The 14169-nt window shown below is 37.1% G+C and overlaps 1 protein-coding gene across 2 annotated transcripts; it reads left to right on the forward strand.

Annotated features, from left to right (window-relative positions):
* The first annotated feature begins 394 nt into the window (after window positions 1–394).
* LOC129757219 (mutS protein homolog 5-like) lies at window positions 395–9903 on the forward strand. Of its 2 annotated transcripts, XM_055754362.1 has the most exons (4): window positions 395–470; window positions 6869–9049; window positions 9103–9249; window positions 9434–9903. In XM_055754362.1, exons 2-3 carry the CDS (start codon window positions 6888–6890, stop codon window positions 9242–9244), a joined length of 2304 nt encoding a protein of 767 aa, XP_055610337.1. In that variant the 5' UTR covers window positions 395–470; window positions 6869–6887; the 3' UTR covers window positions 9245–9249; window positions 9434–9903. The 2 variants fall into 2 exon arrangements, with proteins under 2 accessions (XP_055610337.1, XP_055610336.1); XM_055754361.1 differs by having other exon boundaries at window positions 9103–9903.
* The last annotated feature ends 4266 nt before the right edge of the window (window positions 9904–14169 follow it).

Here is a 14169-nt window from a genome sequence, read left to right on the forward strand (position 1 = left end):
CTCCGGCACACTTCTGTAATCGGAAAAAAGAGTCCAACTTAACTGCGGGTGGCGTCGTTGATCGACCACAACTATGGACGCCAACTCGATTAGCATATCCATAGTAGCCTACTGCGCCATACCACAGCCTAACGTTGCCCAAAAGCGTCTCTCCAACTGACGTTAGCTCCATTGTCGGTGCCGAATTGACACATGTTTTTGTTGACAAGAAATGTTTTTGAATGTTCCATATTCATTTGGTAGCTTCGGACATTATTGCCGTTAGAGGTTTTTTCCTTTGCTTTTGTGCGTGCCGAACTTTTGTAGTGTTTGATTAGTGATTACCTACATTGGGAGAAGCGGCTCTAACGAAGAGTATAGTTAAACAAGTTCAATTTGAATATTTACTTTCGACCATATAACCATGCGAGCTGTCGTTTTGTCACCTTTCGGTTGCTTGTAAATGGTGAAGCTAATTTCTCTTCAAACTGGTGAGTACCTAATAAACAAATAGCTAAATGGAGAGAAAATGCTCGATGATTATTATAAATTCATGTACGCATCACCACTAAAGGCTCCTAATACTGTAGCTCTCGTGAATTTTTTTCCATGATTGACCAAGTTCTGAGATGGGTAGTGTCATCCTTAAATGTCGTAGGAGGAAAATGACAAGATAGTTCTTCCCCTCAGTACGTCATAACAATACGTGCTGATAATATCTTAACAATAATGAGTAAGGCATCTAGCTCCAATTCAGACGAATGGCTGATGTGTCAACATCAATGAACTTCCAAATAAATGTCAAGAGTGCTGACAAAGTCTGGTGACGTCTAGATGAGTAAAATTTATACGAACTTCACAAAAAACTCTGGTCGATTTTTATTATAAAAAAAACAATTATCAACGAATACACACCAATTTTTGTAGAAAAATTCAGATAAAAATAAACATATTTTTAAAAGGCCGGAATGATCAAAATAAAAAAGAAATCGAAAGAAATGACAAAATAACGAAACTGAAAACAAAAAAAAAACGAAAATGTAAAAAACTACGAAAATGACAAAAATGAAAATAATGACAAAATTGACAAAAATGACAAAAAAAAACTCAAAAATGATCAAAATGGCCAAAATTTAAAAAAATACCGAAAAAAAAATTAAAAAATAACAACAATGACACAAATGACAAAAGTGACAAAAATGACAAAATTAAAAAAAACGAAAAAAACAAAAATTAAAAAATAACAACAATGACAAAAATGACAAAAATGACAAAAATGACAAAAATGAAAAAAATGACAAAAATGACAAAAATGAAAAAAATGACAAAAATGACAAAAATGACAAAAATGACAAAAATGACAAAAATGACAAAAATGACAAAAATGACAAAAATGACAAAAATGATAAAAATGACAAAAATGACAAAAATGACAAAAATGACAAAAATGACAAAAATGACAAAAATGACAAAAATGACAAAAATGACAAAAATGACAAAAATGACAAAAATGACAAAAATGACAAAAATGACAAAAATGACAAAAATGACAAAAATGACAAAAATGACAAAAATGACAAAAATGACAAAAATGACAAAAATGACAAAAATGACAAAAATGACAAAAATGACAAAAATGACAAAAATGACAAAAATGACAAAAATGACAAAAATGACAAAAATAACAAAAATGACAAAAATGACAAAATTGACAAATTTGACAAATTTGATAAAATTGACAAAAATGACAAAACATGACTAAATTGAAAAAAATAACAATATTGACAAAATTGATAAATTGACAAACTGACAAAATTGACAAATTGACAAAATTGACAAAATTTTCAAAATTGACAATAAAGACAAAATTGACAAAATTAACCAAATTAACAAATATCACAAAAATGACAAAAATCACAAAAATCACAAAAATGACAAAAATGTTATAAGTTACAAAAATTACAAAAATGACAAACACTTAAATGACGTCAAATATGTACAAAAACATTTACAAAAACCGCAAGTTAAATTTGGATTTTTATGAATTTAACAATTTTAAATTTTGAAAATAATCGTCAACTTTTAATGTTTCAGTGACCTCCATCAACGATGTATTTTAAAATTTTTCGATTGGATTTCAACATTTTAAAGTTATTCATCCCTTCATAACCCCAGAAACATTTCCAATATTTACTTTTCTTTTGAAAATCAACTCAATCGCATCTGGAGCAAAATTGATGGCCAAAATCACACCACAAACCGACTGCATTAATGGTATTGCTGACGAATAAACACATACGAAATGGCTTGATTTTACAGCCATAAACGAACTCCCATATGGTGTTTACATTCCGAAACTTCTGCCAGCTTTGAGAAGTTTATGACTTTTTTTATCGGAAATGATCACTCAACAATTTATATTCGTAAAGCCAATAATTATAACAACACCAGAGTATTTTTGAGTTATATCGAAATAACATTTTTTTTTCACAAAATTGTCTCAGTCTGAAGTCAGCCTGAAATCAGAAGAAACAGAGCTTGTTCCGAAAGATCTTAGACAGCTGAATGGAATTTACGCACTTGGCTATCCAATCTCTGCTAGCCTTGAACTCCGCGGGGAAGTTTGTCGTTTATTTTGGAAACAAACAAGAAGTCACCCTTTACGTTTTTCTAGACGAGAGAAACAATCTAAAGTTGACTCGTTTTTTTCAACTTCCAGCTGGCCAGGAGAATTATTGCGCATTGCTTAGGAGCTAAATTTGTTTTGATGAATGTAACGCCTCTGCTAACATAGGCATAATACTAAACTTCCTCTGATGAGGAAAAACTTTTGTAAGATCAGCGCGTTAAGCCAGATTGCTATCTTCAGAGTTTGAGAACATTCATTATTCTTTTTTTTTTCTAATCTCCCTTCGAATCTGCCGTTCCTCAGCGCCTCGCCTGGTCAGGTTCAAGTTACGCGAAACTAATTGAATTTACATGTCCGCTCCAGATCATTGAGCGCGACTGGCATGAGAATGTTTTATCACCAGGTCGCTATCGGCTATACTCAACGATGTGGAAGATCTAGCTAGACTTGTCACGATCTTGACAATGAATATGAATGCTGCAGTTGACGATATGACCAACCTTCAAATGACGCAATTTTAAAATTAATTAATGGTTTTGAATTTAGAATAATCCAAGTTTCTTATTGCCTTATAATTAGTTTCAGGTTCAGATCAAAGGAAAATTACCAAAAAAAAAAAAGTATTACATTCTTAACAAACTGTGATTAATTTTGATGAGTCCAGTTAGGAGAATTCAAAAAACACTGACAATTTAATAAACTGAGTTGATTTGAAGTGATTTTTGAATTTCTCAAACCAGGCCCGTGCGAAGGACCCGTCCATGGGGGGGGTTTTCGAAATTCAAATTTATATAAAAATAATAACAATACCAAAAATAAACAATGAAAAAGGAAAGAGATTTCTTCACCGTTTCTCACTTATTATTAACACACAAACTAAAAAAAAGGACTGATGAAAAAAACAAAATTTTCGAAACCTATTACAATGAAAGTTTCAAACTTTCGATGAGTCACGAAAGAAGAAAGAAATTTGTTTCAAAAAAATGTCTTAGCAAATTTAAAATAAACATTTAAAAAATACAGAGGTAAAAACAAATCAGATTTCTTAAATAAATGTCCAATCTGGTGCAAAACTTACCATTATTAGCTGTTGGAAAATGATAATATTTCTTAGTTTTTATTCATCTTAACTTAAAATTCTTTTCCTCATCTTCAACTGAAAATTTAATCAAAAATTCCGCTGTATTTTTTTTTTAATTTGAACAAAAAATATTTAATCGCGATTTGAAATGTTATTTATTTTGAACAGAATTTATTCAATGTTTGATGGTTAAATTAAACTTGATAAAAAGAAGAATATATTTAGATTTATTTTAAAAGTACCAGTTATAGAAGCTAGAAATAAAACCTTTTATAACGTTTAATACTTCAGTTATCAAAATAAACGGCTGAAAAAGTTAATTGAGGTTAATTAAACTGATAAAAATGCAAAATAAGGAGTTCATAGTTTTGTTATTCATATTGTAAGCACAAATCCAAGTTTTTCAACACTGCGTATTTTTAATTAGTTTTAAAGTTGCTACTTCGATCCAAAAAACAATATTTCATATAAAAAATATTAATAAAAAGTTTTTAAATTTTCAATCCCAGGTTTTCAAGCTTCAAATTACAAGCTCTGAGAATTTTGTCACTTTCGATTGAAATATTGGCTCCTAGAAATAACAGAAAGTAGAAACTATGTTTTCTTATGAAAAATTTGGAGTTAATGGCTTATGTTTCAAGAAAACGAAAATTCAGAATTAAAAAAACAAAGACAAATTTGTTAAAAATATTTCTAAAAATCAAAACATTTAGACTATAAAATTCGACAAGTTAATAATAAAATTAAAAAAAGCTGTGCTATAAAATTCTGTAAATTTTTCGAAAATGAAAAAAAATGAAATGATAAGGAGTTTAAAAATGTATCAGTGTTAAGTGAAATCAAACATAACTGATAACTTTTTAAATGCCTTAATCCAAAGGTGATTTATTAATTCCGCCGGAGGCGGAAAAAATTTCTGACTTGCTTCTTAACACTTATTTTCAAATACATTTTAAGATCAAGTAATCTTCCATTACTACGGTGGAAATTTTACTTGGAAAAAATCTTCATGGGGGGGGTTTAACCCCTAAAACCCCCCCCGTTCGCACGGCCTTGTCTCAAACCCTGGGATCTAAAAAACTTGGTTTTTCATTCAAAACTCATCCATGATTTTTTGCACAATTCTTGTTTACAACCAAACTCCATACTGTCTAAAATGGTGGAAGTAAGGTGTAAATTGAATTTAAATATATTGACCACTTCTCAATATTTGTTTATGATTTCCAGGAAAATAATAGATATGTGTAAGAGATGTGTATTACAGTTTTTTTTATCAAGAATACGAGAGAAAAATTTAAATATTTTTCAGTATAAACAAAAATCATTTGTCGAAATATTTTCAATCATACTTTATTCAACCAAACAGTTAGCTTGACTCCAGTTTTTTTAAGAGACATTTCAACTTCGTCTATCAATTTCGTGCTGTCCATTAAATAAATTCACGCTTTTTGCTATTCAATTTCATTGCCAATCTTATTCATATCTCTAGTTTAAAGCCGTTACATTCTTGTTATTTCAATTCAAAAATGCTCCACGTATGCTGCCCTCTCAACTCGCCTTTCAGTTTCAAACTGTACTCTTCACTTGCTTGATATTTTTATTGATTTGTTCAGGCTGTCCTCTCAGCTCGCTTGAAATTTTAATCGATTTAGTCAGGCTGTCCTCTTAACTTGTCTTTCAAATTCAAGCTGTCCTCTAAACTCGCTTGAAATTTTTCATTGATTTGTTCAGGTTATCTTCTCAACTCGCCTTTTATTTTCAAGGTGTCTTTAAACTCGCTTTAAATTCAGGCTGGAAAGTTCAGGCTGTCCATTCAACTCGTCTTGCAAATTAAACTCGTTTCAAAATTGTATCGATTTGTTTAGGCTGCCCTCTCAACTCACTTTTCAATTTCAGACTGTCCTCTCAACTCGCTTGAAATTTCTATTGATTTATTCAGGCTGTCCTCTCAACTTGCCTTTAAATTTCAGGCAGTCCTCTTAACTCCCTTGAAATTTTTATTGATTTGTTCAGGCTGTCCTCTTAACAAGCCTTTCAAATTCAAGGTGTCTTCTCAATTCGCTTGAAGTTTCATTGATTTGTTCAGGCTGTCCTCTTAACTCGCTTAAAATCTTAATCGATTCAGACAGGCTCTCCTTTCAACTCGTCTTTCAAATTCAAGGTATCCTCTAAACTCGCTTAAAATTTTTACTGATTTGTTCATGCTGTCCTCTCAACTCGCCTTTCAATTTCAGGCTGTCATCTCAACTCACTTAAAATTTTCATTGATTTGTTCAGGCTGTTCCCTCAATTCACCTTTCAAATTCAAGGTGTCCTCTAAACTCGCTTGAAATTTTTATCGATTTGTTCTGGCTGTCCTCTCAACTCGCCTTTCAGTTTCAAGCTGTCTTTTCAACTCACTTGAAATTTTAATTGATTTTTAGAGGCTGTCCTCTCAACTCGCCTTTCAATTCCAAGCTGTCCTCTCAACTCACTTGAAATTTTTATTGCTTTCTTCAGGCTGTCCTCTCAACTTGCTTTTCAAATTCATCGTGTCCTCTAAACTCGCTTGAATTTTTTATGGTTTTGTTCAGGCTGTCCTCTCAATTCGTTTGAAATTTTCATTTATTTATTCAGGCTGTCCTTTCAACTCGCCTTTTAAATTCAAGGTGCCTTTAAACTCCCTCGAAATTTATATCGATTTGTTCAGGCTGATTTCTAAACTCGTCTTTTAAATTCAAGCTGTCTTCGCAACTCGCTTCAAATTTGTATCGATTTGTTAAGGCTGTCCTCTCAACTCGCTTATCAATTTCAAGCTGTCCTCTCAACTCGCTTGAAATTTTTATCGATTTAGTCAGGTTGTCCTCTCAACTCTTCTTCCAAATTCAAGTTGTCCTCTCAACTAGCTTGAAATTTTTATTGATTTGTTCAGGCCTTTCAGTTTCAGGCTGTCCTCTCAACTCGTCAACTTGATTTTTTTATTGCGTTGTTCAGGCTGTCCTTTCATCTCGCCTAAAATTTTTATCGATTTGTTCAGGCTCTCCTCGCAACTCGCTTGAAATTTTTATCGACTTATTCATTCTGTTCTTTCAATTCGCCTTTCAATTTCAAGCTGTCCTCTAAATTTGCTTGAAATTGTGAACATAACCAACCTGCCCTTACGAATGCTTAACATTTCATTTTTGTAATACTTTTTTAAGCTCGTTGTTGAGCCAATAGATGGCTAGCCCGCAGCAGCACGACAACAATCCTGATCCAACCGGCACCATCCTGTCAATCTGTTGGAGCTCCGGAGAGTTTTCCGGTTGCTACTACGACTTGGATCAAGCAGAACTTTACGCGGTTCAGCAAGCTCCTGACGCCGAACCCCAGTACGCCCAAGCCCGGAACCTGATTCGACAATGCAACCCACTTTTCACGCTTGTTTCCGGTTCCAGTAAATTTACCAGTGAAGCTTCGGAACTACTTGGTCTTTCAGGTGATACTCCGCTGCAACGGATTGGATCCGGTAAATTGGAAAGCTGGGAAAAGGCACGGGTATGTGATTTTGGCCCTAAGGCGTTGCAAACGAGTGTGGCTAAGGTCATGTCGCTGAATTTGCCAGGGCTTCCAGCAGAAGCTTCGACCGCTGAGAGAAAATTTTTCCTGGAGAGTGTGATTCCGTTCTCCCAAGAACTTTTGGTTCATTCGATTGGATGTATGCTAACACTGTTGGGGTTGATTTTACCGGAACAAGCAGGAACGTTGATAACGAAGATTAACATTGTTGCACCGGAATCGCTGCTGATCGTGGATAAGTTTACGTACGAGGCATTGCAATTATTTGATTCGCAACTGCATCCTTCCGGATTTAAGTTTAACATGGAATCGAACTCGCGTTCACTGTTTAATTTGTACAATCGATGTTGTTCGCACTTGGGCAAACGTAAGTTGGTTAATATCATGCAGCAACCGAGTCGAGATTTGGAAGAGCTCAACCGACGTCTGGAAACCGTTCAGTGGCTGAGCGATCCTCTCAACAAAACTACAGTCGAGGAAATGCGAAAATATCTGAGAAATGTCACACAAGTATGGTGTCAGTATAGGAAAATCTGTCGGAAAAATTCGGACATTAGTGTTTGGAAGTCTTTTAAAAAAAATATTTACTATGCTTATTTGTTGTGTAAGCTCTGTTTGGGTGCACAAAATAGCTCACTTCAAGGAACTCCAATTGGTGATCTTGCCGGATATGTAGCGGAGTCTGATGGCCCTCTTAAACGATTGCTGTATACATTGGACAAAGTGATTGATTTAGAACGGGTTGAAATTTCTGGTAAAATTTCCTTTAAGGATGGACTCGATCAAGAGTTGGATCAACTGAGAATCAACTTCGATGACGTCGGTTCAAAACTTTTGGAAACTTCTCGCCTTGACATTGAGAGTATTTCAATGGATATCGAAGATTTGTTAGTGGCTTTTCTGCCAAGCTACGGATTTGTATTCTGTGCTAACGACTTTGAAGATCTGCACGACTCTAATGTTTTCGAGAGATCGGCTATGACCCTAGTGCTTCGGACAGAAAACACAGTTTACTTTCAAAATGAGCTCTGCAAAGAGTTGAACGTGGAGTTCAGTACTTTGATGGCAGGAATCAACGAACGTGAGAATGGAATTCTTGAAAATTTGATAGTTTTTATTAATGAAATAATGCCTCAAATTGGTGACATTTTTAAAATTGTTGCCAAGTTAGACGTGTTGATGGCGTTTGCCTCTGTTGCCGAAAGCCAAGTTTACCGGAGGCCAACTTTGAGTAGTGATAAGGTTCTGCATATTAGAAAAGGTAGACATCCACTGTTAGAACGTTTGAAAACATATCATCCAAATGACACCGAAATGGGAAGTGCGTTTGATTGCCTATTGAAGATTTACAGCTCTCCGGAAACTACTGGGAAGACCGTCTACCTCAAAGAGGTAGCCATTATCTGTTACTTGGCTCACATCGGATCATTTGTTCCGGCAGAATCGGCTCACATCGGAATTCTGGACTGCATCTACACTCGGCTGGACTTTCCAGAATCAATCTTAAATGAAAAATCCTCCTTCATGAGTGAACTGTATCAAATGTCCACTATTCTGATGAACACCAGCTCAAAGTCGCTAGTGATAATCGACGAATTTGGAAAAGGAACGACCTTCTGCGAAGGAAAGGCACTTCTTATTGCCAGCATTGAATATTTGGCAGAAAAATCTGAAAATGCTCCCCTAACGCTGGTAGCTACTCAATTCGAGCCTATATCCAGCTTTCTAAAAGAAACCCAATTTCTCAAGTTTACCACAGTTGAACGACCCGTTCCAAGTCCAGCAAAAAGTCCGTCAACTCAAACTGACCATGGTCAACAAAGGTAGGTCTATGAACTGTCTATCGAACCCTAAACAATTTTTCAACTATTTTCAGTCAACAAATGGTCTTCAAAACCGTAACGCAAACTATGACACTGGCCTTGGTCAAAAAGTTTCTCGCCTCCGAGAGCATCGATCCGGACGCTATTTGGGAGCTATATCGAAACGTTCCCATCACGCAACCACCAGTGGTGTGAAAAATGTAATTTGTAACGATTTTTGTGTAAATTGCCGAAAGCCTTGTAGGACAACCCACCCTGGGTTTTACATGAACATACACGTTTTCACATATCTAAAGAACAAAAAACCAAATCCTAACCAGAGTAACCTCGAAGAGATATTCAAAAAAATCGGTCCATCACTTATTTATCTTTCATTATCGACAGTTTGATTGCCGCCTGGATTATTAATCGAGTCTCGGGTTGACGAGATTTGTTCTGGCCGGACCACCCCCTCCCCCGAGTGACCATGAAAACATTTATCGAGTTCTCACGCTTAGCGAACCGGCATCGGGCGCTTTGCCGGCCGGTTCGTCACCATCCTTACGGAAGGTCCTTTCGGTGATGAATCAACACGCCAAGTAGTAGAACCAATTCTGTGGTCTCCTAAATCAATAACAAACAATCCTAATGACTGACGACGCTTTTGACTGGAACCGTGAATTGTTCCATTGGCACCTATTCGATGTGTGTTCCGAATCCGGTTCCGGTCAATAAAAACACCATCAATTGAGGAAAATGCTAGACTGTGAAGGGTTTATAAAATATGCAATCGTATTGGGAGGCAGAACATTGACTTAAGATTGAAATTTGCTTTTATATTATTTTCCCTTTGTTGAAAAAATTCCCGAATACAATGCCACACCATTATTATTTTGTAAACTGTATGCAATTAAACTTCTGCTTATTTTTCTAATATAACCTCTGATTCAACTATACTCGAGCACTCCATAGAATATAGTGAGCTCAGCTCATACGGCTGTATCAAGTTGTATCTTGGAGCCAGAAAACGCCTGATAATGGATTCCAAGAAATACCCGGATCAGAAAAGCTCGATTTACGTTTGCGAGTCTCCGAAACATCTGAAGTCGCGCCAGATATCTCTACGAACAAAAATCCGAATCTTCAACTCGAATTCAAATCCGTATTGTTGTACGGGTGGGAAACTAGGTATGCATATGCGGTAACGACGTGAAAACTGCAAGTAGATATTTGTAAATTGCAGCCTGCGGAATTGTGTGTATTGTGTATAAAAATCAACGGATCAAATTTAGATCCCAATGATAACTAGACTATAGGTAAGAATTTAAAATTTACATGAATCAATAACTAGAACACAAATCATCATCAGATAAGTGATTAGGTTCAAAATCTAGGTCCTCGAACGTATTTTTGTACCCAGCTGATAACTCGATTTGTTTACATTTGGCGGCCTTTTAAAAATCGATACCGTGATATGCTTCTTTCCACAAGGCGGGCAAGATTGTGCTGTCCAGCGATGCTTGAAAGATAAGTCTGATAGGTGTTAGCAGATGAGCAGAAACCGTTTCAGAAAAATAGCTAGTATTCCATCCGGGCCCTTAGAATTAGAGTGTTTGAGTTTGGCTATTGCTTTTAAAATGGCTGCATTGTCGGCGAGAATACCATTTAGAGAAGAGCTTAGAGGTAAGAGTGTAAGACATTACACACAGCCCTGATTAGTTGGTCTGCAGAAATTAACCCGCTTGGGAAAATGCTAGAAAATTTCTTAGTGAACAGATTACAGATTTCAAGGTCAGTGCTAGCAATATCGCCGTCCAGGTACATGTAGGACAAAAGTCCGGAATTCTTTTCGCTGGTTTTGTAATACTTTCAGAAAGACTTTGGCGTTTGAAATTTCGCTGCAACCGGTTCAGATATGTAGGTAGCAACGTTTCCTGGATTTTTATAAGCATAGTTCAGTTTACGGTATTCCCCTTTCGTGCTGCTTATTGTAGTTTTGGAGAGCGCACTTTTTAGCAGTTTTCTGCCGCAGTTCTCTAGTAACCCAGGAAGAACGTAGATCACCATCAACGCTGCGTTTTGGCACATGGCGATCGATAGTGTAGTTAAGTATATTCGAAAAGTTTTCGACAGCTGCGTTAGGATCCCCGTTTCAGGCGGGCAAGTTGAAATCACCAATAACGAGTATGTCATTCTCGGGAGAGCTCAAAGAGCTAACTTTAGTGAGGCAACGCGAGAAAGATTCAGCTAACACCTGGTCTCCGAAACGATCGGGAGGCACGTACACTACGCACAAGTAAAGTTTCCGGTCACCGAGTTCGATGCGGAAGTTTCAAATCTTCCCAGGAGTTGTCTTCGATTAACACAGATGGGAGTTCAAATTTCACTGCAAGTGACACTTCACCTCCGGTTGACTTTTTGCTGTTTAATGGACAATGGTCGCATCGGAAGACTGCATAGTCTGGACTGATAATCTGACTAGAATCGTGCCGTTCAGCCTTGTTTCAGTGAAGGCGATGATGTCATAGCTAAAGCACGATGTAACAAGCAGGTAATCGACAAGACACGGATTTACACCACGAACATTCTGATAGAGGAAACTGATGGAGTCAGACAATTTGGGTACAAGAAGAGAACAACGATCACTGGAAAAACAGACTCCATCACGCGGAGAAGAACGGCCAATGACTGCATACTTACCTGTAGGTGCAGGCTTAAGACCCCTTCTTCCCAGACGAACTCAGCGCTGGGACGACTGTTGACGTAGGCAGGGAACAGCGCGACTGGATCGAAGGGATCAGAAGTCTACGTAATTCCAAATTCGGTGCGCTCCGGTGCAGGTTAACCAGTAGAAATCGTAGCAGGAGCGACGTACGGATGATTTTTTCGAGATGGATCTGTGGTAAACAGTCTTCACGAAAACACGCACCAAGTTCAACTTGTGAGCAAAATTTTAGGCGCTAGTTCACCTTGGATTTTTATACAATCCAATACATAGGATTTTTAAAAACAGCAACCCGAGCGTATAAGTTGTACTCGAGTGTGTGCACCGATGTTCGTACTCATGTTCGAACATTAATGTTTGTACACATAGATACGTCACACCAGGCAAAAGTTACGATATTTTAAGTGCTTGGATCGCTTAACGAATTTTGTTGTATTGTATACTAACGTGAAACTTCAGACTGTCTCAAAGTCTCAGAAAAATAAAAAAAAAACAGTGTAACTAGGCATTAGTAGCCAAACTTCAAAAAAGCATTATACTCAGTCTTCGAGCAACGGGCGTAAACTTCCACTGAGAAAATAGGTTCGTTTCATTTTGTTGGCACCACACTTAGGGATCCTGAAAAGTTGTCTTCAGTTATTGTACTGACCACACAAGTTATCTTCACATCATATATCTTGTGACGGAAACGGGCAGATCAATTGAAATGAAGAAGAAAGCATATTAAAAAGAAACTGAATGCGACTAGCCGCTGATGTTCCAAATTGATCTCGGCAAAATGAGACAAATCGTGAAGTTTTTAAATCTCAATTCGAGAAGAAACCATTGTGACAATTCATTCAAAAAAATACCTAAGAAAAATAAAACAGTGAAGAACTCGTATTTATTTCATTTTATTTCGAAAGGAACACTTCAATAGAGGTAATGGCAAATACAAGTTATTGACCAAATTTAATTGATGATTTTTTTTGTTCCATTATCAATAAATTTTTGGTCGAGAAGAACAAACCTTTGACCTTGCAGAGGTTGGCCAGGCGCAATTCTCGACAATGAACCGGTAACGAAAATTCTGCAAAGGAAATTCGACAAGGCATTAAACTGAATACACCACTAAGACTGATTATTTATTTACCTCTGAGTTCTTCAGGACACCAGATGCATCTTCCGTATTTTTTCGGATTAGTTTCAGCACATCACTTAAGTTTAAATTGATCTTTTGGCCCGAATCACAGCAGCAGTCATGAACGATGGCCAGGGATGTTCTCAGGAGTAAAGTCTCCCCACGGTAACCGAAACCAAAATAAAAATTAAACACTACCAAAGTTGACTGCTGTGATTGATTTTAGAACATTTTGAACATGAAAGCGCACCCAAGTTTAAACTTGAACTCTACACTTGAGTTCGAGTATGTTTACATCAAAGCAAGTTCAACACGCACCTCATTAGTAAGGTACAAGTGTGTTTACAAACTTGTATGCACATCGCACATGGGTTGCTCCGTGAAGACTGGTGGTAAAGCAGAAACTGAGAATGCAAGCTAGATGGTTTCGTCGTAATTAGGTATTTTCCTGTAAAAGTGATCTGGGGAACCCCCTCGCACCCACGAACTCACGTCCAGGATAACTGATGACGCTGGCTGGAAACAGCACGGCTGAGTCGAAGGGTTTCGGGGTCTCTAAAGATCTCAAAACGATGCGTCCTGTGTTGAAGCCCATGAAGGAACCGATGAGTCTTGCTGGTCATTGTAGAATCTTGTAGAAATTGTAGATTGGGTGAAATTTCATCACACAGGGAAAGCTTTCCAGACGAAAATGAGTACTTGTCTGTAACAGTAGGCTGGAGGACCTCATCGCCACCTTCGAACTCAAGGTTGAGACGGCTGAAGACGCTAGCTGGAAACTGCGCGACTGAGTCGTGGGACTTTAAGGCCTCCCAAGTGCCAAGATCGTTGCGTCCCAGGGCCGCCGGTGCGATTGCAATGCGGAACAGGGCAAAATACGGTCGGGATAGTGGCTTCCATTTGTTGAAAACGTTGAACCGATGGGGCAGGAGTCAAAAGCTGCCGATAGTATTTTTTTGGCTTATCCACAAATTCTCTAAAAAGCAATAGCAAGGTTCAATGCAGCATCTTTGTACAAAGGATCCACAATACTGCTCGCTGCCACAAACCACAACCGATAGGCTCAAGATCATTATTGACCAATTGATAATCTCCACACTGCGTTTTACTCTTCGTGTTGGCCATAGTGAATTCCACTTTTATCGGCGGTACAAGTTACAGGGTAACACGTAGGACACCAAATGGAATGGAACAATAATGAGAAACACGGTGGAATAGTGAAAAAAACTCAATAAAACTGGATCTCAAACGTGGAACTACATACATAGCCGGTGTCATCAAAAGGCACTAGAAATC

This window comes from Uranotaenia lowii, chromosome 3, assembly GCF_029784155.1.
Source record: "Uranotaenia lowii strain MFRU-FL chromosome 3, ASM2978415v1, whole genome shotgun sequence".
In the NCBI taxonomy this organism is placed as follows: Eukaryota; Metazoa; Arthropoda; class Insecta; order Diptera; family Culicidae; genus Uranotaenia; species Uranotaenia lowii.

Bases quoted from the DNA above. Each gene is read 5' to 3' on its own strand.
- LOC129757219 (XM_055754361.1), top strand. From the start codon at position 6,888: ATGGCTAGCCCGCAGCAGCACGACAACAATCCTGATCCAACCGGCACC. The intron at 9,050-9,102 runs GTAGGTCTATGA...AACTATTTTCAG, and splicing joins ACTGACCATGGTCAACAAAG to TCAACAAATGGTCTTCAAAA.